The sequence below is a fragment of the Paroedura picta genome, chromosome 15 (assembly GCF_049243985.1).
Source record: "Paroedura picta isolate Pp20150507F chromosome 15, Ppicta_v3.0, whole genome shotgun sequence".
In the NCBI taxonomy this organism is placed as follows: domain Eukaryota; kingdom Metazoa; phylum Chordata; class Lepidosauria; order Squamata; family Gekkonidae; genus Paroedura; species Paroedura picta.
This window is the reverse complement of record NC_135383.1, coordinates 18,435,191-18,460,422: the sequence shown is the minus strand read 5'-3', so window position 1 is coordinate 18,460,422 and position 25,232 is coordinate 18,435,191. Positions and strand designations below refer to the sequence as shown.

Below are 25,232 nucleotides of genomic sequence, written 5' to 3'. Positions count from 1 at the left end.
TAGGAAACAAAGCTGCACCATCGCATGAGTCTAATGCAACTCTAATGCTGAACGCTCAGTAGCCTTGGGTCTCCTCTACGCAATGCATTGCTTTCCACCTTTGCCAATTTGTGGCCTGCATTGTGGTGGCTGACCTGTGTGTATGTATTAATTTATTCACTTCCTTTCTAGCTCGCATGTCTTTCTGAGATTCAATAGGAACAGTGGAAGACAAGCAGCCAATAGAACTGGAGGACACACTTGAAAACACAGTATACTTACAGACAATATATCGAGATTATGAGAGCCAGGCAGTGAAACCCATATTGCACCCAAGAAATAAAGCTTGGGCTCGGGAAAACCATTCTGTTGCAAGCTGACATGATGATTTCCGTGCCTTTGAAAATCAGTTCTGTCCACAAACGGGTAATCCCAGTTACACTTAAATGAACTGTGGCTGGAATGTGTTTAGGGCTGCAGTTCCGTCTTTGATGGCTTCTTATCTGTCATCTCTTTGTCCTTCCTCTAGGCGGGTTCCTGGAAACATGATTGCTCACCAGTCTTGATCGCTCGCAGCTCAGCAAAGACTCCTCCTCCAATAATGTCAAGCTCAGGCTACCCTCCTAACCAAGGAGCATTCAGCACGGAACAGAACCGTTACCCAACGCACTCGGTCCAGTACACGTTTCCTGGCAGCCGACACCAACAGGCAAGTGGCAGGCACTGTGTGCAGACCCGGGAAACCTTGGTGGATCTGCTTTGATCGCGTTCTTCTCTATAGGAAAGCCGGGCTCCGGGTTTTGTCTCTTTGTAACAGAGTGGGGCTGTTGTGCACAAAAGCAGGTCTGATTTTAAATGGTTCCCATAAATAGGATGCAGTTCTGTAACTTCCTTGGAGGGCACGATTGTCAATATGTGAGGAACTGTAAGAAAGTGTTGCGGCATTAGGAAGGTTGAGAACCACTGCTTTAGCACACGTCCAGAGGAAGGAGTTGTTCCCAGGAGAGCTTGGGTAAAGGTAGTACAGCGGGATCCTATTGGAAAGATGCTTCCAGCAAAAAAAAATATTTTTCTGTCCCCCCTCCGTCTTTACATCCTAAACGTTCCACCCTGATGCCTGTCCTATTTCTAGGAGTTTGCTGTACCTGATTTTCGCACTTCTCACTTGGAAGTCAGTCAGGCAACCCAGCTTCTGCAGCAGCAGCAGCAGCAACTCCGGCGGAGGCCTTCCTTGCTGTCTGAATTCCACCCTGGTTCAGATAGGTGAGTGCTTAGTTGGATTCTCCCCCTCCCGTTATGTATCAATTCAGGGGATTTTTGTTCAGGACTGTGTGCACTTCTTAGTGGTTTTTGGGTATAAATCAGCATTCAACTTCTGTGAAGATCTTAACTTCTTTATTATTATTATTATTATTTTTTTAATGAGAGCCAAGTCCTTATAGCTGTGATTGTGAAGATGCCTTTACATGGGTACGTTCAGTGCCTCGGGAATTCTCAGAGGCATGGTTTGGTAGGATTTCAGAAGGCATCGGACTGGGATTCAGTTTCTACAAGTCCTTCCCATAGAGGCAGCCAAATAAATCGTGCATATTTTCCACAGTTCACAGGGGGCGGGGCAGGGTTGCCTTTCCCTCTGACTTAGTTCTTCTGAAGGCATTCAGCCTGAGTTTGGGCTTATGTGATCCAATGTGGCATCCTGGCTAATATTTTATTTATTGATTACATTTTTGTACCGCCCTCCCTTGGGGCTCAGGGCAGTTCACAAAGGACATGACACCAATATGACAGATGCAACACATTCTGCAGATCAGACTCAGTAATTTCATCAACCTCTCTGAACATTTAATAATTAACTATTTAAACTATTTAACGTTTAACCGTAATCCATGCTGGGTAGTCTCATGTATTCCCACTCAGCGTGAAACAAGCATGTTGGCTTTAAACTAATCCATCTCTTTTTCCTTGATCTACCCCGTAGGCTTGTTGTGCGGATTACAGGATGGTGGGAGTGTTTTATATGCCAGCCTGAGCTTCCTGGAGGAAATGGGAGTAGAGGGGAAATGAAACAAAAGGTGGTGGTGTTAACAACATCAATATTGTGGCATCTGGTTAAAAGACAGAAGAAGTTAAAGCCAGCTAACTGCATGGTAGTTTGACAGACTGGACAAAATCTAAAGTTTTTCTCAGTCTAGGTTCATCTCCATTAGTTTCATAGGTGTACATTCAGGACTATTGTGTACTTTGGTTGCTTGGAGAGATGATCTGCTGATGCCAGTCTAAGCTGGTCATCATAAATGACTGGTTAGGAAGGAGTGTGGTAACCTGGAAATGGACCCTGTCCTTTGTGATGCCTTGCCTTGCTTCTGAAGGTGGGAAGTGCAAAGAAAGGCCTGTGATGCACACCGCGGTGGCCAGTTGACCTTTCCAGAACCTTGAATCTGTTGCAAGCGGTCACCTGTTCTTATGTTTCATTCCTTAGGCCTCAGGAAAGGAGGTCGGGCTATGAGCCACAGTTTCACCCTGGCCCATCACAAGCTGATCATGACTCACTGGAGTCAAAGAGGCCACGTCTGGACCAAGTTTCCGATGCCCCCTTCCAGCGGGTCAGTGCTTCCACAGTCCTGCCCTTGGTGCACCCATTGCAAGAGGGGTTACGATCAGCAGACATAAAGAAGGTAAAGCCAGCTCCCTGCTGAATGTTTGTTTGTTTTTAAACAAAGTGAAGACGGCTTGCAGTTTGAAGTTTGACTTTACCCCATGGTGGTTTACTGGGGGCAGGGAGGGGGTGCCAGGGAGTCAAACTTCAGTGCATCCCCCTGTGGTGGAATGGGTGCCCTTGAAGCCTCCACACCATTAGAGTGAATTGGGGTGTCTATACAAACAGGGGACATAGAGCAGTGATGAAGGATATATTTTTCATGTGTGAGTTACCCTTAGATTAAACTGTCCAGGAACTCTGAGAGTGGTTGATAGGTTCCTAAGTTCAGGTTCAGTCAAAGTCCCAGTCAGTGCCTTACTTTTAACAGAGGTGACCTTTTGGATGGAGTGATGACTGAAAGGCCATCAATGTTGGCTGTATCCATTGCTTCGCTGCCCAGTGTGATGTAGCCAACCGCCCTTTGATCCTGGAGGGAACAGCAACAGAGGCTTGGGCAAAGCTCTCTCATTAAGTCTGTGTTCCCTGTCTTATTGCCCTTCAAGCTGTTGGAAATGTGGTACACGGCAGAAACGCTTTGGCTGTTTCTGAGGGTGTAGAGCCCTTTGCATCTGTGGCCCCATGCTAAAGATGTGGGATCTAGGATCAGATATGATGATTCTGGGGATAAAATTGGGGCTTCTGGATCTTCTGCAGTCTATTCTTGACTATAGGTAAAGAGGTGGGCAGATCTGTATTCTGTTGTTACTGTTCACCAATTGATGGATTCATCATTGTGGCATTAAGCAAGTCTACTCCCTTGGTCTCAGTTCCCCATTTGTAAGGGGAGAAATTTGGCAGCTCTATTGACTATGCTTTGACTAGGGCAAAAAGAACCTGAAGGCAGTTTGCTAGTTAAGCATGACAGAGAATTACAAGCATCTGGTTGCTCCGTGTAGCTTGACTACCTTTCGGAACAAGTAGCTTGGTGTGTTTAGTTTGCGGTTTCTCTCTTCCCCTGCCCCCTGTAATACCAGGAGCCATCTTTTGGAGGCAAGCATGAAGGGCCGCCGTCACCAATGTCAAGTCAGCCGTGCGGAGAAGACCAGAATGCTTCTCCCTCTAAGCTGTCAAAGGAAGAGTTGATCCAGAGCATGGATCGGGTGGACCGGGAGATTGCCAAAGTGGAACAGCAGATCCTCAAGCTGAAGAAGAAGCAAGTAAGTTGTCGTGGATTAGGAACGATAGGGCATGCCTTACGGTTAGGTCTTCACACTTCTGCAGTCACCTGTGACACAAGCATTTGCTTCACCTAACTGATAAGCAGATTTTTGGTCTTCTACTATCGGGCAGTAATTAAACTGTTTGATTTGCAAGCTTTTCAGGAAAGATAATTTACTCCACAGGTAATTTAAACAATGATTTTATTGCCCCCTTATACTCTGTTCAATATTTTAGAACCTATGTATATTAAGCCATACTTAGGCATCCAAGGAGTTAAAAGATCCAGTAGTTGTTTGACGGTGAGTGCAAATTCCTAAAGAAAGCGATCCATCACAAATATTGTGAATTTAAAAAGAACAATACAGCAGGAGTCCTCAGGGAATTGTTGAATCTGAAAGTCAATATAGAAACATTCTAAAAAAGAGGAGAATTGTATAGGGCTGTCTTTCTCAACCTTTTTTATAGTTGAAAAACCTCTGAAATATTATTCAGGGTTCAAGAAACCTTGGAAGTTATGTCAGCAGTCCATACCTACCTGCCATGCCACCAGAAGTGACACCCAGATACTCAAACCAGATATGACATCATGCTCCATCACCCCCTGCCCCCCAACACCTAAAATGGCCAGCAGCCTATTCTGCTGGACTGGGAGCAGGGCTGGGGCAGTCATCCGCCATTCTGTCACCCCTTGCCATCCCTGCCCAACACAGTTAAAATGAGAGTACTTACCTCTCTGGACTCCAGTTGCTACCACGTGCGATAAGCTTGGGCCATCAAGGACTTTTATGATCAGGGCCCCTCCCCTTTCCATTCCCTCCAGGCGCATCATTGGCCATGGGGGGGGGGTGTTTGACATAACCATATATGGTGAAATTACCAATAACTTTTCTAAAATTTTCTAAAATTTAAAAAATTAACTCCAACCCAACCAACGAAAACCCTTACAGGGCTGTCCCCAAACCTCAGGGTTTCACTAAATCCCTGTTGAGAAAGTTTGGTACACGGCATGGGACCTTCTCATTTCTGCAATTAATAATGAAGACCTGAGCCTTTTCTGATTATTGCCCTTTTCAAATGTGAACAGCAGGCGATGTATTCCTGCACCTGAATGGGTGCTATTCTTTAAGAATTTTTTTCTTCCAAAAATAGCACATCATGTGAATCAACCTCTACTGATTTCCCTTTTGGCCCACTATCACCAGGGATGAAGTTACTTTCATGATTAAGCATTCGTGCTCAGGGCAGACTCTACGTCAGGACTTGGTGCCTAATAACTTATTCAAGGGTAATCCAGTATGATGAGCTATATGATTCTAGCTCCCACCTTTCTGGGAAGATCCTCCAAATCTGGGAAACCTGTGTCTTCATCCCAATTTTCAATCCAGCAAATGATGGCCCCATTAGCCTTCTCTCATCAGTTGCAAAGCTATATATTTCATACTTATACCTCAAATTAGAGGAATGGATATTTTAGGGTGGGATGAAATTGGCTTCAGTAAATTGGCTTCAGTAAGGGCTGTGCTGATGAGCCTCTTGTGGCGCAGTGTGGTAAGGCAGCCGTCTGAAAACTTTGCCCATGAGGCTGGGAGTTCAATCCCAGCAGCCGGCTCAAGGTTGATTCAGCCTTCCATCCTTCCGAGGTCGGTAAAATGAGTACCCAGCTTGCTGGGGGGTAAACGGTAATGACTGGGGAAGGCACTGGCAAACCACCCCGTATTGAGTCTGCCATGAAAACGCTAGAGGGCGTCACCCCAAGGGTCAGACATGACTCGGTGCTTGCACAGGGGATACCTTTACCTTTTAAGGGCTGTGCTCCTCAAATTCATTGCTCAATTTTAGCCCACCTAGCCGAAGAGTATACTTCCCAATCTAGAGGTAGAGTATATCACATTTATAGATTTTAAAATAGCTTTTGATACTATACCTAGGAGTAGGCTGTGGGGAAAATTGGAACATTTTTTCAGTCGACAAAAAACTGCTTTTGACTAATAACACTTTATTCCCCTTGTGTGGTTCAAGTACTCTGCAGAGATATGGGAAAACTTATGGAGTGTTGTCATCTTGCTAGAGGAGTGAAGCAGCGTTGTCTCTTGGCACCATTAACTTTTCATTCTGTACTTGAATGATCTTGTAACCGCTATTTCTTCAGCAGAATTTCATTCTCTGCATTCATCCTGAAAGGCATTAAGCCTACTCTTTTATGAGGAGGATGCCATTCTTAAGTCCTGAACTCAGATCAGACTGAAGACTATTGTCACTTTTCAAAGTATAGTAAATTTGAAAATTAAAGATCAGTTATTCAAAATAAAAGTTTATGTTCTTCTCTAAAGCCAAGAAAACAACCTCTGTGACCAGAATTGAACAATTAGAACAAATTTTCAAATGTCCATACCTGGACATGATCTTAACTGGCAGCCCTATCTCAAATCTCAAATTTATAATAAAATTAAACCCTTGGTGGCAGCAATTGGAAGCTTTTTCTTTTCTAAACTAAGCAAGTATATTCCGGGTGGGGGGTGGGGGGGTGGTTGCAAGTATTTAATATGAAAATTATTCCACAGCTTCTATACAGGGTCTGAGTATGGCTCCTCTGTGCAAGTAAGAATTTAGAGCATCCTCTTTTTTACTTTTTGCGACATGTTACAAGGACCCCAAGTTTGTAAAGCTGGGGTAACTTTAAGGTTAGAACTAGGCCAGGGCTCTATCAAAGCCAAAGCACAGCAGTAAGCATTCAAACATAGATTTAAGATTATGTTTCCAACAAGGATGGCCTGCTTTATGAGCTCAACCAATATCACCTTTACTCTTGCTGGATGCCAGAATTAGATAAGAAATGACATCGCCTTGACCAAGCAAAGGATGATTTATTAAGACTTGGGAAAAGTGAATCTCTATTAATTATTAAAAAATGCATAAAAGACCTAGATTAGACCAGCTCAGAGAATATGCTCTACCCAGTTCTTTGGTATCTTTCCATTCCCAGTGATCCCAGTTTATATTAGAAATTTGTCAATCCTTTGTTACTATAGAGCATTTATGCTCACATGCCTAAATGCAGTCTTACATGGGATATATTGTAACCTGCCTTATTCAGATCGGCTTTGCAAATGTGATTTGAAAAAGGTTGATTCCCTATCCAATATGATATTGGAATGCCATCAATATAAATCTTACTGCCATTTATAGAGTGCCCCTATTTTAAGTAAATAAATGTTGATGCAATAGAAGACAGGAGCTTCCTGTATAAGGGAGTCTGGCTGAAGCAATGGTGGTGGATAGGCCAACAAGATGGTTCAAGGTTGACAGTAAGCAGGGGTATGTTATTCAGTTAAGCAGGAGCGTTTTACACAAAGGAGCATTCCAAACTGGGATCCTCTGCTTGCAGTCTTGACTTGCGCGGTCCCTTCTGCCTCATCAGAGCTCTGCCACCTCTTTCTACCTCCCTACAGGCTTTAGACGGGGAAATGTCGGAAAACCTCAGGAGTGACGGGGCAGAATATCATTTATACCAGTGGTCCCCAACCTGCGGGCCGCGGCCCGGCGCCGGGCCGCGAAGGCCATGGCGCCGGGCCGCAGCTCCCTCTCCCCGCCCCCCCCCCCCCCCGCAGTAAAAAACTTCCCAGGCCGCAAGCTTGCGGCCCGGGAAGCTACTTACTGCAGGAGGGCGGGGAGAGGGAATCGGGGCCGGGCTGAGCCCGTGCAGGCTGCGCCCGCGCGGCCCGCGGGCGCGGCCTGGTCCGTGGGTGCGGCTCGCGGGCGCGGCCCGATCCGCGGGCGTGGCTTCCGGGCGCGGCCTGATCCGCGCCCGTGGCTAGCGGGCGCGGCCGGACGCGGCTCGATGCGCGGGCGCGGCCAGAAGCGTGGCCATGGCCCGCGCGGGCGCGGCCCCCGCAGGCGCGGCCCGATGCCCTGCCGGTCCCCAGCCTAATAAAGGTTGGGGACCACTGATTTATACTAGTCAATGGGGAGGTCTCTGCAGTAGTCCTGGCTCTTCTTCCTAACTAACCAAAGTTTAATTAATTATGCAACATCAGCAAACTTCCATGCAGAAAGTTCTAGCAAGTTTGTACGCAGGATGTTTAATACCAGTCACAGGATCTGTCTTAGGGAGTGGAAGTGGTTCTCAATGCAAAATTGCTACATATTTTTAGGCTGCATGAAAATGCGTTCCTGTTTGTGAATGGCACAGCTGGTCGCTCTTAAATCTCGCTTATTCATACCTTGCAAATTGCACGTCGTAGCAAACTGTTGATCCAGATGCTGGCTTTATCTCTGGTGACTCATTACCAGTGAGAGCAACACGGTATGGATGGCTGATTCCCGCCCTCCGTCTCCTTTGTCTCCTAGCAACAACTCGAAGAAGAAGCTGCTAAACCCCCAGAGCCAGAGAGGCCTGTGTCTCCTCCTCCCGTGGAACAGAAACATCGCAGTATTGTCCAGATTATTTATGACGAGAACCGGGTAAAGCTTGATTTTTAAATGCTTGCTCTTTTACTGCAGTGCATACCTTGGCCCTTTGTCCTCCTTTGTGCGTGTGGGAGAATGAGCATCATTCGGGGGCTTTCACGTTTGCCGCAAGCTTGTGGACTCCTTCACCTGCCTGCCCAGCAGAGGGGAGCATCAGCATGGCTTGGCCTTGGGCTCAGGTTGCCTGGAGACCTGAGGGGGCATGCCTTGTTCACCTTGCCTTGTCTCTCTCAGTGGGAGCTGTTAGTGGTTTCTTTCTCTGCGATATCTTCCTGCTGTGAACTCGCACTCGGCTATCAACAGAAAGTGTCCTGGACGGTGCCAGGCTCTGGGTTGCAGCTACAGAGTTTGTGCGTCTGTGCTGAAGCCCCCCCCCCCCCAAGCCTGCTGCCAAATCCAGTTGCCCCATATGTGCCTTATTTACATCCCTCGTTTATTTCTGGGTTACCAATGGAAGTGACGAGCAGAGACATTCTCTTGGGGCTCTGGCTGACCACTGGTGGGTTGATGTGTCTGCCCTAGCTTGTTAGATTACTGACGGTTTGGTGCCGCACTGTGACGGCATCATGTGTGGTGGAACAGCCTGTGTTCCCTGATCCTTTCTCATTTTGCTGATGCACCCCTGCATCCTGCAGAAATCTGTGTTGGCTGCTGATCTCCGCGTCTTCAGATCTTGGCTTTTGCTTCGAGGCAGGCAAGTTTGCATCCCTTGTGGCCTCGAAGGAAGGTATTGAGAGCACTTGGCCAGCAGCTGATGAAATCTTGGCAGCTGGCAAGCACTCGAGTAGGATTCCTCGTGATCTGGGACACAGCACTTTGTCTCTTTCCCGCAAGATAAGCTTTCCATATCAGGGTTCATAGAATTTAGACAGGGTGCAGAACTCTGAATTCTTTTCCCCGTTAGCCTGTTGCTTTCAACTTCCGTGGGGTACATAATAATTGCCTCCCGGTGACCCAGCTGGGAAGCTCGGAGGAGCATTGCTTGTGTTCTTTGGGGCTGTTCTTGTGTTGCAAAGGATTGGCATCTGCGTATTGGCAAGCCAGGGAAGTTAAAAAAAGAACTGTCTGTGGCTCTTTTACAACACTGGTTTGCAGCCCTGTTCCGTGCATCGGCTTTATTGCCCATGTGCATCTTCTATTTTCAAATAAGGCTGTTTACGAGACCTTCTTTATTTATTTGTTTTGAACTTCCAGCGTAAGAACTGGTGAGCAGTGAAGTCTTTCCAACTGGCAGAGGGGGGGATCGGCCTCTCTGGCTCTGTGGGGTTTAATAGCTGCTGCTTTGAGGTGTTAAGAGAAGCTCCCCTTCTTATTGGAGGGGGGGGGGTTGAGTTGCAAGAGTCATCCGTGACAGGCTTGCTAACCTCCAGTTCTCTGAAGCCTCATGGTGCTCAGGAAGACAGCTGTTTGAAGAAGTGAGCAGTGACTCTTAAAAGCTCCTCCCCTTCCCCAGATTTTGCTAGACTTTAAGATGTTACTGGATTCCTGCTCTTTTCCATTGCGATGGACGGACTAACACAGCTACCCATCTTGGATCTGTCTTGAGTTTAAAGTTCGAGTCCAGTGGCACCTTTAAGGCCAATAAAGTTTTGTTCTGGGTGTAAGCTTCCAGGTGCACGCGCACGAGTTTCAGCTAATTTTGTCTCCCTGCTGCTTCATCTCAAGCATTCTTCTCTGACATGTATGTGCACACAAAAGTTTATACCCGGAATAAAACTTTTGTCGGCCTTAATGGTGCCCCGGGACTTGAACATCGTGCTCCACCTCATGTTCAGTCTAAGATTGCAAAGAGGAAGGAATTTTTAAAATGCTTAACCCCAAGGGTGTCCAACATGCTGTTTCCAAGTAGCTGGCTGGGTAATTTGCTGGCAACTTACAGGCTGGATGTTGACAGCCATCCAGCATTGAGGTGTACTGCCTCTGAACATGCAGGATCCATTTAGTGTGCTTAGCAAATCACTATCGATTGCCCTCTCTTCCCTCGTGAACTCGTCTACTCTCCCCAAAAGCCAACTTTCACTGCATCTGTGGGCAACAAGTTCTGTACACTGGGGGTTTCTCCTTTGCTGAATGCATTACTTTTAGTTCTGAAAATACTGCCGATCATTTTCTTGGGATAGCCCCGAGTTCTAGTAAGTCAGGGAGAAAAACTTCTAATAAGTCAGGGAGAAAAACTGCCAATTCAGAGCCTATCGGCATTTAGAATTTAGTTAGCGGGTTTGCCCCAGTGGGTATCACTATACATGTATTTATGCTCCATGTCATTGGCTGATATGGCCTGGGCATGGGCCCCTGGGAGCGGTTGATGGTTGGCTTAAATTTTCAGTATCTTGGGTGGTTTGTTTTTGCCCACGAACTTGGCTGGCTTGTTGCTCATCAAGGCCTCGTGCGATAAGTCACATGGGACTCCTTTATATCCTGTAACATGGTATGTACATGCATGCCGCTATGAATTACTTAGTGTTGCCTAAATGATTATTATAATGGAATGTGTCAGACAGCGGGGTAAGAGCAGCGGGGGGAGAGGTATGCAAGTGAGAAGTGTCTGATGAAAGGACCCCCCAAAGTGGAAGTTTGACAGGCTGGGTGGGACCTTGTTAGGGATATTAAGAAGAAGAACTTGGTTTTTACACCCTGCTTTTCACTACCAAAAGGAGTCTCAAAGCAGCTTACAATTGCTTTCCCTTCCTCTCCCCCCAGCAGATACCCTGTGAGATTGGCGGGGCTGAGAGAGCTCTGAATTTCTTCCAGACCAGACTGGCCAGAAATTCTGTTTTATTTGGGCGGTGGGGGGGCATCATCTGAATATGGAATTGAGGTCACTGTGGGTGGGCAAGTAGTTGTGAATTTCCTGCATTCTGCAGGGGCTTGGACTAGATGATCCCGGAGGTCCCTTCCAACTCTGCCATCCCATGATTCTATAACAGAACTGTTCTGCGAGAACAGCTCTAGCAGGGCTGGGACCGGCCCAAGATCACCCAGCTGGCAGCATGTGGAGGAGGAGTGGGGAATCACACCCAGCTCTCACCAGATTAGAACCTGCCACTCTTCACCACTGCACCCAGTTGACTGTACACTACACCAAACTGAGTGGGCGGCTGTGTTGGTCTGAAGGAGCAGAACAAAGTTCTGAGTCCAGCGGCACCTTCAAGACCAACAACATTTTATTCAAGGTGTAAGTTTTTGTAGGCAAGCACGCTTCCTCAGAAATCCCTCTATAAAATCAAACAAAGATTGAATTTTTCCAGAAGCTGTGTTATGTCCCCAGTGTTAAAATCCGTGCTTATGCCACGTGGTCATGACACCATGAAATGCACGCAGATCTGGTTGTGACCCATGTGTGCGTTTGCACTTTGATAATTGTGCAAGAGAGCAGTTGCCTTGCAGCTTGGTCAGAGAAGGCAGTGAGGACAGTTTGGATAACTTTTGAGTTGAAAGTTCAGCTGTTTTCGGAGGAGAATTTTGGCCAGAGGAAGAAGGCCTAAAGTTCAGACTCTAGAGCAGTTTGGAAACCAAACAAATCACGGTGACTAGTTGAACCCAAATAACCACCTCAATATATAAAACTCACAGTATTTTTTTTAAGAAGCAGATTTTTTTTAAAGCCTTCATTTCCCCTTCTATTTTAATGCTCTCTATAGAGATGTTAAAACCTGGGGTAATAGAATCATTTGTGGGGAAATAGAAGAATTCTTCTCCCTCCTCCCCCCCACTTGGCTTGAAATGTAGGGAGAAATGGAGGAGTAAATGCAATATTCCTAAGATCAATGCTTTAAAATCTGTGTAGCTGCATATCTATTGCAACATGGTGGTGTGGAGAGTCTTAGTGCAATCAACCATGCAGTAGCCTCAGTCCTCATGTAAAACATGAACAAAAAGGGAAGATGAATTTCCTCCCATACCACACTAAGTAATCAAAGAGGTTGAGAAAAGAAGAAAAGCTTTGTGTGTAGTGATGTCAAGATCAATTCCAGAAGAACTGCAATTATATAGAATCACAGAACCTTTAACCAAATTATAGTATCATTGAAAACTTCTTTACAATTCATCCTCTTTATTTAATGGTATGTATTCCTTCCCTTAATGTAATACCCCCCTTTTTTGTGAAACTACCCCTATACACAGGAGGTAATAAATTATTTTACATTTTTAACTGACCTTTAAACAATTAATATATTTCTCTACATATTGTGGAAATGGAGCAATTAGGTTCAGGACAGACTGACTTTTTTGCACAAAGAACTTGCTGCTGTAGGACACAGGGATGGCATTAACAGGTGGGAAACGGGTCATAAAATACTAAAATGGATTTGTAAATCTTCAGTTAAAAGCCTGGCACCTAAAAGACAGCAGGGGTAAGGAGCCATGTGAGCATCCAGGGCAGGGGTGGTCAAACTGTTGGGCTCCAGATGTCTATAGGCTACAATATCTGGCAGGAGCTCATGGTAATTGAAGTCCACGGATATCTGGAGCACCACTGTTAGGCCACCTCTGCTCTAGGGGGAAGGTTATTAGCTGTTGGCTTTTGTAGCTAGATGGGAACCTCCATGTTCAGAGGCAGTGTATGTATGCATACAAATTGCTGTAAGGAAACATCAGAGGGAACTTTGGTCTTCATGATCTTCGTGGTCTTTTTAGGCAGCCACCAGCTTGGCCCACCTTGTAAGCTGAATTAACAAATCAATAATTTTGGGTCCCTGTAGGGTTTTCAAGGAACAAGAGATGTTCAGAGGTGGTTTGCCATTGCCTGCCTCTACTTCACCTCTGTTATTCCTTGTTGGTCCCCCGTCCAAATACTGACCAGAGCTGACCTTGCTTAGCTTTCGAGATCTGCTGAGGCTGAGCTAGCCTGGCTATGCGCATCAGGGTGGAGAGCGTCTAGCCTGAGACAAAAGCTTTGCTTAAACCCCAAGAGGCTTCCTGTCTTGCAGCTATTCCCTTAAGAACCATGCTGGAAATGTAGTCCTATAAAAGGGGGAAGGAAAAGGATGGAACCTCAGAAGGGTTTCTTCGAGCTCTGGCTAAGTGAATGCTACCTTTTCCTTTGCAGAAAAAAGCTGAGGAAGCTCATCGGATCTTCGAAGGCCTCGGACCCAAAGTTGAATTGGTAAGCAGCCCAGCAGCAGTCTTATTGGTGCTTTTCCAATTAACTGTCTGTAGATCTTCCTTCGAAGGGGCAACTCCGAATCTGTGTATTTTTCTCCTCCCTGGCCAATGTTTGTCTTGGTTCTGGCAACTTCGGATGTGTCACCTACGGGCATTGCTTTTCAAAGAGGAAAGCTGCGGTGTTTGCCAGTTGACTAGGCTAATTCTGCACAGGCCTGCTTGTGGACGTTGAGAAGCTTTGGCTGCACGCAACATGCGATTCAGCCTAACGACTCCAGCGGGGAGATCTGAAGTCAGTCTTCAGACCAATTTACAGAATCCTCGGCGTTCGCGAGGTTTCGGTTATCGGTTTGCAGCGAGTTTGTTTTGCTGGTGGTTGGTTATTTGCTCTCACCCCCTTGGACGATTGCTTGGAAGGGAAGACTGAATATAATGTTTCTTAATAAGAAGCTGAAATCTTGGGAAATACTCCCCACAAGTGCCATTGTCATCAGAATACCTGGATGCGGAGCTCTATCCTGGAGTCAGGTCCGAACATGCTGAATGCTGGGTTTTGTGGGAGGATCTGCTGCCCTTTGTAGACTTGCTCCCCAAGAAGGCTCACTAAGCCCTCAGCTCAGACACCGCTGTGATGTTTCAGTTGTTCCCAATCATTTAGCACAGGGGTAGTCAAACTGCGGCCCTCCAGATGTCCATGGACTCCAATTCCCAGGAGCCCCTGCCAGCGAATGCTGGCAGGGGCTCCTGGGAATTGGAGTCCATGGACATCTGGAGGGCCGCAGTTTGACTACCCCTGGCAGTTTTCATTTGGGCACTGAGCTCTCTTGCTCCCACTAGTGTTTGTTTGGTTTTTTTCATTCCCTTTTAAGCAAATTTATTTTAACCTTTCATTTTGCGCACTTGTGTGCACGCTACCTGGAACTGTGGCGCAAGTGGTAGAGTGCTTGCCTTGCTGGCCAAATGCCATGCCGATTAATCACTGGATCCTTGGCAGATAGGAGGTAGGCTTAGCATGGGGTGGGGAGGGTGAGGATGGTTTTTAATGTTGTTCATTTTGTATTTTCTTGTTATGAATTATTGTTGTGAGCCGCCGTGAGTTAGCTAGCCAGGAGCGGCGGCATATGAATTCAACTAATAAATAAATAGCTGGGCTGGTAAGATTCTGCAGAATCATTGGTGGAACTGAGCTAGATGTGCTGGTAGGGGCTCATGGGAATTGTAGTCCACAGATGTGTGGAGAGCCACCATTTGGCCACCCCTGGCTTATGTGAAAACTCTCCTCCTGCCCCTCTCGGTGGCCTTCTCGCATCTCAGGAATAATCCGTAGTACCTCCTATTTCAGGATCTTGCTTTTGAAGAGCTGAGAAGGAGCTTTGTCCGCCTGCGACCTTGGAGAGCCATGGCTAGTCAGTGGAGACAATATTGAGCTGGATTAGTGAATGGCCTGATTTGGTTTAAGGCTTCGGGTGTAAACATGATAAATGCAAATAAAATATCTTTCTGTCCCACAGCCACTTTATAATCAGCCATCAGACACGAAGGTGTACCATGAAAACATCAAAACGTAAGTACTTGGCTTTCTGTAATGCTTTCTCCCAGAGTAAAAAAATTCCTTGATTAAGATTGCTTGAGATCCGAAGTCCTCTGCAGGTAAATGGTTGCAATTTGGAAAGGAGTGTGTGCCCAGATAGCTTTTGGCAATTCCTTTCCACACCCTCCCCTCAAATTTCCATATCATTTTTATAAATTCTAGAACAGGTGTGGCCAAACTGTGGCTCTCCAGATGTCCATGGACCACAATCTCCATGAACCCCTGCCGGCATAATTGAAGTCCATGGATATCTGGAGAGTCACAGTTTGGCCACCCTGGTTCTAGATTCTCTTAAAAAGCTACTGAGGGATTGATTGCTACCACTGTCTTTTAATTCAGTTGTGTTTCAGTGACAAAGCTTTTTCTGGCACACATGGGAATGCACTTTTGATGTAGCGCTAGGCATAATCTGAGAATGGTGGCCTCAGATAATGTGTATTTTAGAAGGGAGGGGCTCCAAATAAGATTCTTTAAAAATACTAGATTCAAATGGGTAGCCGTGTTGGTCTGAAGTAGCACAACCAAACCAGAGTCCAGTTGCATCTTTAAGATCAACAAAGATTTATTCAAGGTGTGAGCTTTTAGTCTGAGGAAGGGTGCTTGCACTAAAAAGCTCATGCCTTGAATATATCTTCGTTGGTCTTAAAGGTGCTACTGGTTAAAAATACTAGTTGGAGCTTGGAGCTACACCTAACAGATTTTTCTTTGCCACCCAGCAAGCCTTTAGATTTTGATATTGTACAAAAGAGCATTCCACACATTAATTAGACCAGGGGTAGTCAACCTGTGGTCCTCCAGATGTTCATGGACTACAATTCCCATGAGCGCCTACCAGCAAACACTGGCAGGGGCTCATGGGAATTGTAGTCCACAAACATCTGGAGGACCACAGGTTGACTACCCCTGAATTAGACAACCGAAGAAGACCCCTTGGGATCGAAATGCATTTGGTCTATTTTGTCATGTGCAGTTAGATACTTGTTGTTTTTATTGTGTTTTTAATGTATTTTAATGTATATCAGTGCACTTTGTTTAATAAATATCTGTAAGAATTTTAAAATATTGTTTCTGCAGCTCAACTTTTGGGTTGCTGAAACGCATTTAGCTAGACACTGTGTGTGCTGTTAAAGATCTGGGGTGGGCTGGGAATTGTTTTTAGGTGTTTTATGTATTAGGGGTTTTATTAGGGTTTTTACATGTTGTTACCCGCCGCAAGCCTCAGGAGAACGGCGGGCTAGAAATCCAATAATAATAATAAATAAATAATAATAATGATCTGAGGTTGCTGATAGCTGTCTGGGTCCATAAACAGATTCCCTGGAGTGTCAAATAATACTTTTTTAAAACTAGGACCAGTCAAAATATAAAATGTTAAGCTTTTGAATTCCACAAACTACTTCTTCAGGCACTTGATGCTGTATACAAAAAAACGGGCGCTGGATGAGAGACAGGGAGAGATTTCAGGGCTTGGTGGAAAAACAGGCTGCATGCTGGGAGGTACATATATTTTGATCAATGAAGACGCCGCAGAGGCCTTAAATGGGACACAGGATGTGTGGCAGACTTAATGGGATTGCGTGAGGCTGAGGGCAAAACCGGTTTCAGGATGTACAAAGAGCTCCTGGGACAGAAGGAAAAAAGCCACTCCCCTTTGGACTGTTAATAACGCAGTTAATAAGATGCGTTGTTTGCATGGAGCGTGCTGGTGAAGATGGGTGCGTTTCAGTGATTGTTTCAAATGTTTAGGATCTTGCAAAAGGCCAGCGAGGATCCAAAGACCTGCCCAACTCGTTGCATGCAAAATCCAAGCAAGTTTCTCAGAGGGCAGAATCCCCACCTCTTTGTGCCAAATGCCCAATGGCTGTGACAGGTTCATGGGTGCAAGAGGCACTGCTAGCCTTTAAAGCCATTCATAGAGAACACATCTGATACAGATGCTGTCTATCCCAAGTGCTAGAGACAAGCAGGGGAAAGCCACCTGTGCCTTGCTTGTGCATTTCCCAGAGGCCTCTGCGGTTCATGGTTGGAAACAGAACACTGGTCTGGCTGATCTTGACGCAGCGATTATTGAAGTCTTGTGGAATGAGCCTTCTTCCTTGGATGCCTCGAAGGCAAGGTTGGGACAGGATGGCTTGGGTGAAGGATATCCTGTGTTTCTGTCTTGTATTCCTCAGCTGCTTCAGACCAGGATCTTTTTGTCAGGCCTTACACTGTCCACTCCTGGCATAACCGCTGTGTCAACAGGATTTAATTAGACGGCCTTTTCAGCAATGCAACAGAGTTCTGCGCCATTTCCAGTTCCAGCAACTGATGGTTAAATATTAACATTGGGTCTGATCTCTCGCAAATGCCTTTCAGGTGTTCTGTAACCCCTTAGATCTCAGCCCAGGTAGCAAGTGCAAGACAAATGCGCCAACCCTTCTCTCACTGGGCTGTGTATCTTTTTCCAGAAACCAAGTCATGAGAAAAAAGCTGATTTTGTTTTTTAAGAGAAGGAATCATGCCAGGAAACAAAGGGTAAGGATTGCTCTTTATGTTTATATAACTTCTTGAGGACTGTGTGAGTGCAGGACTGTGTGAGTTGCTCATCTGCATGTTAAGAAGATTTCATCTTGATGTGATGGTTGTGGTTGAGGAGGAAGTTCCCTTTCGCTGTCTGTTCCCACTCTCCCCGTTCTCCAGAGCAGGGAGCCCCTGTGTAAAGCTACCACCTGTTTCTCAGGAGGGAGATCTCTCCTTGGGTCGATAGCCCAAGAACTGAGCTTCTTTGTGCATCGTCTCCACTTCATTGTGGCCCTTATGGGATGGTGCTTCATTGTGGCCCTGATGGGATGGTGCATGTGTGGATTGATGCCTCAGAACATTCCATAGCTCTCCCAGAAAGCATGAGGTGCATGGCTGTTCCCCTCTTCTGCTAGAAAGCAGGCAGAACCACAGTGCAAGTTGCACCATCAGGAAACTGTCACATGCCACACAGCACCTCTCACTGGTAGTCTGTGAAAATTTGCACAGAGTACTAGGGCTTTCTCGTAAGCTCTCCTCCGCAGCTGAAGCTGTTACCGTTTTATTTGTGTGATGCGATGATGATGCTCGGCTATATTTCGACCTCTTGATCTCATACTTGGTTTGCTTTGGGGGGGGTCACCTATGGAATTCGGCAGGAGCAGAAGATTTGCCAACGTTATGACCAGCTAATGGAAGCATGGGAGAAGAAAGTCGACAGGATAGAAAACAACCCCCGCAGGAAGGCCAAGGAGAGCAAGACGCGGGAATATTACGAGAAACAGTTCCCCGAAATCCGGAAACAGCGCGAGCAGCAGGAGCGATTTCAAAGGTAGTTGTCATACCATCAAAGCCCCATGGGAAGGGACGCCTTCATGTGATGTTTTCTAGGAAGAGGCTTTTCATGCAGGGCACCCCTCTTCAGAATTCCCCAAAATCCGGTGCAACATGGCACTTGTTTTGCCCGTTGCAGCTAGCAGAATCAAAGACTTAAGCAGAGTAGCAGCACAGTGGGGATTATTGTGAAGCGTTTCCACACTGCTCTTTGTGCGTGTGTGTGAGCTTTATGGCACAAGGCACACGAGGTGGGACCTCAGACCCACCAGTGTGCTTGAAAGTGTCTCAATGCACTTTGCCTTAATCACCTGGCCAACCACCCTGCAGAGGAGACCATCCTTTGTATGGTAGATGTGACATTGTGACTATGAGAAACTGCAGCCCCTGATAGCTGCCTAGAGCAGGGTAGTCAAACTGCCTAGAGCAGGGGTAGTCAAACTGCGGCCCTCCAGACATCTGGAAGGCCACAGTTTGACTACCCCTGGCCTAGAGTCTCTGCAGCAGAAGGGGAGTTTGAGCTGAGGACTGCCAGGCCCATTCCCCAAATGCATTGCCTTTGCATGCTTAACCTCTGCCTCTGTGCAATGCCAGCTTGAGAACGACAAATCAGAATGGTAACTTTCAGGATGTATTAGTGCAGACTAGGGTTTGAGAGCCAACTTGCATGTTTCACTCTTGACCCAAATCCCACTTGGTAATGACCTGAATCCCATGGGCCAGATCAAAGGGCTCTGTGGTCTGACACCCCACAGCAGCCAGCTCAGGGTCTCAAGGAAGCCTACAAGGCGGTGATGGCCATCGCCCATCTTCTGCCTCTGGGGCTTGGAGGTATAACGCCTTTAGATATGGAGGTTCCACTTAGCTGTCACGGCTGAATCCCACAAAATAACTGTATCACGTGAAGCAGAGCTTCCTTTGAGTGGCCGTGATTCCGTTGCCCATGGATGCTTAAGGGGGTTGTTAGCACTAGTATTGTAGGAGAACAATGTGTGGGAAATGTGGGGGAAAGTGTGTTTGTCTTTGTCAATGAGTATGTGTTCTGTTTTTGGAGGGTTCCCCTCTGCCTTGCGAAAGGCCCGCATTGATTCTGAAATGTTTCCTTTTTTCAGCCGGGACTTCTTTTCTTGTTACATTCCTAGGGTTGGTCAAAGAGGGGCTGGCCTTTCGGCAACCATTGCTCGAAGTGAGCATGAAATCTCGGAAATAATTGATGGCCTTTCAGAGCAGGAGGTGAGAACGGTCAAAAGGGAAACGCTGCCGTTCCGGGTTCTGTCAAGAAACTGGGGGAGGGAATGGTCCGTGTTGCCCAACTCCATATAAGCATACTACGTGGTAACTTCCGATGCTGTCTGTTTACGTTGTACTATCGCTCTAGGGAGCCTCTTGTGGCGCAGAGCGGTAAGGCAGCGACATGCTATCTGAAGCTCTGCCCATGAGGCTGGGAGTTCGATCCCAGCAGCCGGCTCAAGGTTGACTCAGCCTTCCATCCTTCCGAGGTAGGTAAAATGAGGACCAAACTTGCTGCTGGGGGGTAAACGGTAATGACTGGGGAAGGCACTGGCAAACCACCCCGTATTGAGTCTGTCATGAAAACGCTGGAGGGCGTCACCCCAAGGGTCAGACATGACCCGGTGCTTGCACAGGGGATACCTTTACCTTTTTATCCCTCTAGGAGCAAGCAGATAGTGAGAGGCAAGTGCCTGTCCTGAGGTTCTTACAGTCGACATTTTGACAGAGGTGGAGATGTGAAAAGGAAGGAGGGGAAGAGAGTAAAGCGGCAGCAGTCTTGGGAGATGGCAAAGGGTGGTGTGGAAGAAATGCCTCTGAGAAAGGGTAAAATTAGCTCGTAAAGGGCACAGGCAGCAGCTTAAGAGGCTAAAAGTGCCTTTCTTTCCCCCCCCCCCCTCAATAAATTAGACTTGTGACTGCTGGAAAAGGCAAGGGGCGGTGCTTACTTATTTCACAATAGAGACGAGTCTGGAATCTAGCATTTCTGATTTGGAAGGATTTAATTGCAAACGAGGGAGTACTCTGTGCATGCTCTGAGAAATACAGATATTTATTTATATATATTCCTTGGCGAGCAGATTTTATTTATTTGACTTCTATCTTGCCGCACCCTGCAAGTGGGCTCAGGGAGGTTTACGGTAATAAAAACACACAGTGAAAATGCAGCTAATAACCAGTTTTCCTTCCTCACCCACTTAAGTACCCTTTTGCCAACTCCATGGACTGGGGGTGGTATAACTGGGGGCGTGGGGAGCTAAGGAGGAGGAACGAGACCCATATAATTTCAGACAGCCATGTCCTCAGTCGTAAGTCTGGTGGAAGAGTGCCGTTTTGTCAGCCCTGTGGAACATTGGCAGCTCAATAGAGGCCCAGATTTCGACCAGCGGCACATTCCACCAGGTTGGAGGCAGCCCCGAAAAGGCTTTGGTCGAGACCAGGCAAACATCTTTAGGGCCTGATATAACCAACAAAGTGGCCTTCATACAAGCTGATTTAGGAGGCTGCAGGCCTTCCTTTTTAATTCATTTGTATTTCCTTTAATACATCCCATCGGAAGCTCTCCCATCAGTCCACGGAACTCAGCGTGTTGTGGCAGAGGTGGGCGCGCAGTACTATATCCTCACAGCAACCTTAGAGGCAAGGCACGTCTAGAGATTGGCAACTTCTAGCCTGGCCAAAATCACTCCTCAGTCTGTGCGCTTCACTCTCACCGCTGTCTTGCACTTGTCTGGAGGTTCAAGCAGAAACAGCCAGAAGTTGTTTTTATATAGAGCAGGGATGGACATATGTGGCTCTCCAGATGCCCATGGACTACAATTACCATGGTTCATGGCAGTTGTAGTCCATGGACTGCCAGTTTGGCCACCCCTGGTAGAGAGTGATCTTATGAGGTTCGGCATTTGGCTGTAGAGTGTTACGCTCTGAGAGAACTTTGTGGCACCAGGACCAAATAGAGATGTTCTTGCCAAAAGAAGGGATCCTTTTTTAGCCTTTTTAACAAATACGGAAAAGTCACTACGAGAGCATTCCTGACTTGGTGATGACTCGACTTGAGGTCCCCTTAAGCAGAGGCAGAAGCTGTGTACTATTAAAAATGTATGGTGGGGTGTGCCTTTCCTTTTGTAGAATAACGAGAAACAAATGCGCCAGCTCTCCGTCATTCCTCCCATGATGTTTGATGCGGAACAGAGGCGCGTGAAGTTTATTAACATGAACGGGCTGATGGAGGACCCCATGAAGGTGTACAAGGACCGGCAGTTCATGAACGTCTGGACCGACCACGAAAAGGAGATCTTCAAAGAAAAGTAACTGGAGGGGAGGGTTGGGGGGGGAGAGAAAAGGTGTGCATGAAAAGTCTGTTTTTCAGAAGAGTACTCCTATCAGCTGTGTTGTTCTTGTTGAAGAAGAGCTGTTTTTTTTTGTGCCCCGTTTCTTATTACCCGAAGGAGTCTCCAAGCAGCTTACAATTGCCTATGCTCCCTTTCCCTACAACAGACCCCCTGTGAGGTAGGTGAGGCTAAGAGCTCTGAAAGAACTGGGACTGGCCCAAGGTCACTCAGCTGGCTGCATGTGGAGGAGGAGTAGGGAATCACTCAGTTCTCCAGATTAGAGGCTGCCGCTCTTAACCACGACACCAAGCTGGCGCTCCCTCTGTAGAGAGGAAGGTTAATGTGGAGGAGGGAAGGTAGTTCAGTAGAACGTCCATTGTGAGATTAAGTGTTCTTCTGAGTACCAGGGGCTCGGGAGAGAAAAGGGGGAAGAAGTTGCCTGTGAGTATCGAAGAGCTATTATAGGTACCGTATTTGCCGGCATATAAGACGACTGGGCGTATAAGACGACCCCCCAACATTTCCACTCTAAATATAGAGGTTTTTACATTACATTACAGTACTGAAGTGCACCCGGCGTATAGGACGACCCCCCCCCCCACTTGGAGGCATGTTTTTTTAACGGGGAAAAGTAGTCTTATATGCCAGCAAATACTGTAGCCTGGTTTGGGAAACAGAACATTGGGTGAAGCAGTCCAATCCAATTGGGCTCCACTTTCCCTCTGTCTTCCCCTCCCCATTCGGATTTTCATTCTGTGTTCTTCCCCTCCCCCCCTCCAAAGGGACCCACCAACAAATGAAAAACCTGACAGTGGAGAGAGATTGTTGGGTTGGGGATGCAGAAGGTAAATTTAAATTTTTAGTATTGTTACAGTTTTAAGGTGGCTTTACTTATGTTTGATGATGATGAAATGTTTTTGTTGTTGTTTATTTCATGCTGAGAACTGCCCCGAGCCCAATCCATCAGGAGGGGCATTATTATACTAAATAAAGAGAGCTGAGTTGCTGTCATATAGTCTGCCATGAATACTAGAGGAGAAAGGCAGGATGGAAGTATAGTCAACTCATCTACAGTGTTATTTTTATTATTACTTGATGATCCACGTATTTGAGCAATCGGGCTATATGAATTCCGGTCTGGTGCCGAAATGAGTTCTAAACGCAGTTAAGGTTGAATCTTTCAGGATAATCCTCGATGAAAGACGTCACTCCGACTGGCAAAGGGGATTTCCACTAGGCATGTGGTGGTGGTGGTGGTTGAGGGGGGTGTCCTTGAGTCTTTTGCCCGCCTCTTTGCATTTAAATCTGTTGCAGCCTGTCGAAGTTGCTGAATTAAACAGTTCCCAGCACCAAATCTTTTCTTCATTTGAAACACAGAACATGCAGGGTTCTGGTCCTTTAGGGCAGGGGTAGTCAACCTGTGGTCCTCTAGATGTCCATGTACTACAATCCATATGAGCCCCTGCCAGTGTAGTCCATGAACATCTGGAGGACCACAGGTTGACGACCCCTGCTTTAGGGGGCACTTTTAAAGGACAGTCCTAAAGTCGCTTTCCTGAGAGCAAGCCCTGTTGAATAACATTTGACTTGCTTCCCAGTTGACCTACTTAGGCTTGCTCCTCTAGTCTTGGGAACCCAAAGGTACGCAAGTAGAACGTGCTAGCAGTTGAAACGTGTCCTTTGTGTTTGTCCCTTTCTGCAGGTTTGTCCAGCACCCCAAGAACTTTGGCCTAATTGCTTCCTACTTGGAAAGAAAGGTAAGGGAGGTGTCTGTGGGTGTGCTCCTCGGAGCATAAGAATTTCCCTTTCCTTTATTGCATATACACATATTAACCTCTTGCTTAGCATTGTCACATTGCCATGTGTTGGGGTCAATGGTTTACCCATAGATAGGTGGGAGAGAAACCCCCTGAACCCCTGCAGGTTAGATTTTCTTGGACTGCTTTCGCTTTGCTCTCCCTGGCCTGTGATGCCTGACTCCTTATTCAGAAGTGGGAGGGCAGTAGTGGGGAGTGAGGGTGAAGGAGGGCATCCTCGTCTCAGCTCCCTAACTGGAGCCATTTCAGCCAACAAGGTCCAGGCCAGGAAGAGGCGAATATTACACCCTCCATGCTTGGCTGAGTCCCAGGCATCCAGCAGAGAGATACTTTAAATGACAACCTGGTTAGTCTGTTGCAACAGAAATAAACAGAAATTTTGTTTCACCTCAGACTAATATAGTTTTTGTTTCTTCCTGGGCTTATGTGGACTGAACATAATTTGCCAGATGTTCACCCTTATGTAGGCCCTGTAATTAGTATGGGCAACCATGCTAGTCTGTCTGTAACAGTAGAAAAGAGTTAAGAGTCCATTAGCTCCTGAAAGACTAACAAAATTTGTGTTAGGGGAGGATCTTTCCTGAGTCACGACTCACTTCCAAGATGGGTCGCTGTGTTAGTCTCTCTGTAGCAGTAGAAAAGGGCAAGAGCCCAGGAGCATCTTAAAGACTAACAGAATCTGTGGCAGGGGAGGAGCTTTCGTGAAGAAGTGAGCAGTGACTTACGGAAACGCATCCCTGACACAAATTTTGTTGATCTGCCTTATAATTAGTAATGCTGCTATAGAATATGCTGTCTACTGCTATATAATTATAATAATCTATAATGCACATACAAGGTTATGTAGAGAAAATCTGTGAACAGCATGATCACAGGGCTGTGATAGGCAGGAACGGGGAGACACAGTGATGTAAGATTCAAATGTCATAAGGGAGAATATAGAGCCATTCACAAAAGACACACTTGGCAATAAGGCAGATTCTCCAGTTCTGCAAAGGTGGTCACCACCTTGCGTAAAGACAAATTCTGGGCAGGGTGACCACAGTCAAACTAACAAAAGAGTCTTGCAAAATGGTTTTTTTGTATGTATTTATTTTATTTATTGCAAACTTAAAAGGACTCCAAGGACTCCAGGGAATGGTAGAGGACAGGAAGGCCTGGAGGATCATTGTCCATGGGGTCGCGATGGGTCGGACACGACTTCGCACATAACAACAACAACATTTTATTTATTCAGAATTTAATTGGGTTTTAATGGAGATTTTATGTACTTGGGTTTTTATTGTGTAACTTGCCATGATTCGGCTTGCTGGGAGTGGCGGCAGGAAACCAGTTCAATAATAAAATAAATAATTAAAATAAAAAGGAAAAGAAAAGAAAAGAAAAAAACACTACATAATACAGAACTACTACTATTTTTTAAAGCACATTAGGTTGACATTTTGCAATTTATATCTTGTTCTTTTGCATCATTATAGTATCACACCCCACATAACGCATGTATTCTAAAGTTCACATTTTCCTAAAGCTTGCACGTTCAATCGAGAGCGATTTTTTTTCTTTCCATCACAACATAATTTAATGTTGGACTCCATTCTCTTCTAAAATCCGCTATTGGTTTGTTGTGCATCTAGATACGTAAATTTCGCTGTTGTCCCACATTCCATCGGTTTATTTAACCAGTCTGTAAGATCTGGTAAAGATTCTCTTTTCCATCTTGTTTCACACACGGTCCT

The 25,232-nt window shown here is 46.2% G+C and overlaps 1 protein-coding gene across 5 annotated transcripts in view; it reads left to right on the top strand.

The window, feature by feature from the left end:
- Positions 1-25,232, top strand: part of NCOR1 (nuclear receptor corepressor 1) — a 120,292-nt gene that overhangs the window by 13,836 nt on the left and 81,224 nt on the right. For 4 of the 5 annotated variants that reach the window (XM_077311822.1, XM_077311823.1, XM_077311818.1 and 1 more), the window contains exons 3-14: positions 509-688; positions 1,112-1,242; positions 2,459-2,654; positions 3,652-3,834; positions 8,186-8,299; positions 13,356-13,412; positions 14,923-14,975; positions 17,453-17,519; positions 18,164-18,336; positions 19,451-19,571; positions 21,477-21,655; positions 23,382-23,436. In XM_077311822.1, the coding sequence (XP_077167937.1) occupies positions 581-688; positions 1,112-1,242; positions 2,459-2,654; positions 3,652-3,834; positions 8,186-8,299; positions 13,356-13,412; positions 14,923-14,975; positions 17,453-17,519; positions 18,164-18,336; positions 19,451-19,571; positions 21,477-21,655; positions 23,382-23,436 (1,437 nt within the window). In that variant the 5' untranslated portion in view covers positions 509-580. The remainder of the gene's footprint in view (positions 1-508; positions 689-1,111; positions 1,243-2,458; positions 2,655-3,651; positions 3,835-8,185; positions 8,300-13,355; positions 13,413-14,922; positions 14,976-17,452; positions 17,520-18,163; positions 18,337-19,450; positions 19,572-21,476; positions 21,656-23,381; positions 23,437-25,232) is intronic. The other variant, XM_077311821.1, reaches the window with a different exon arrangement.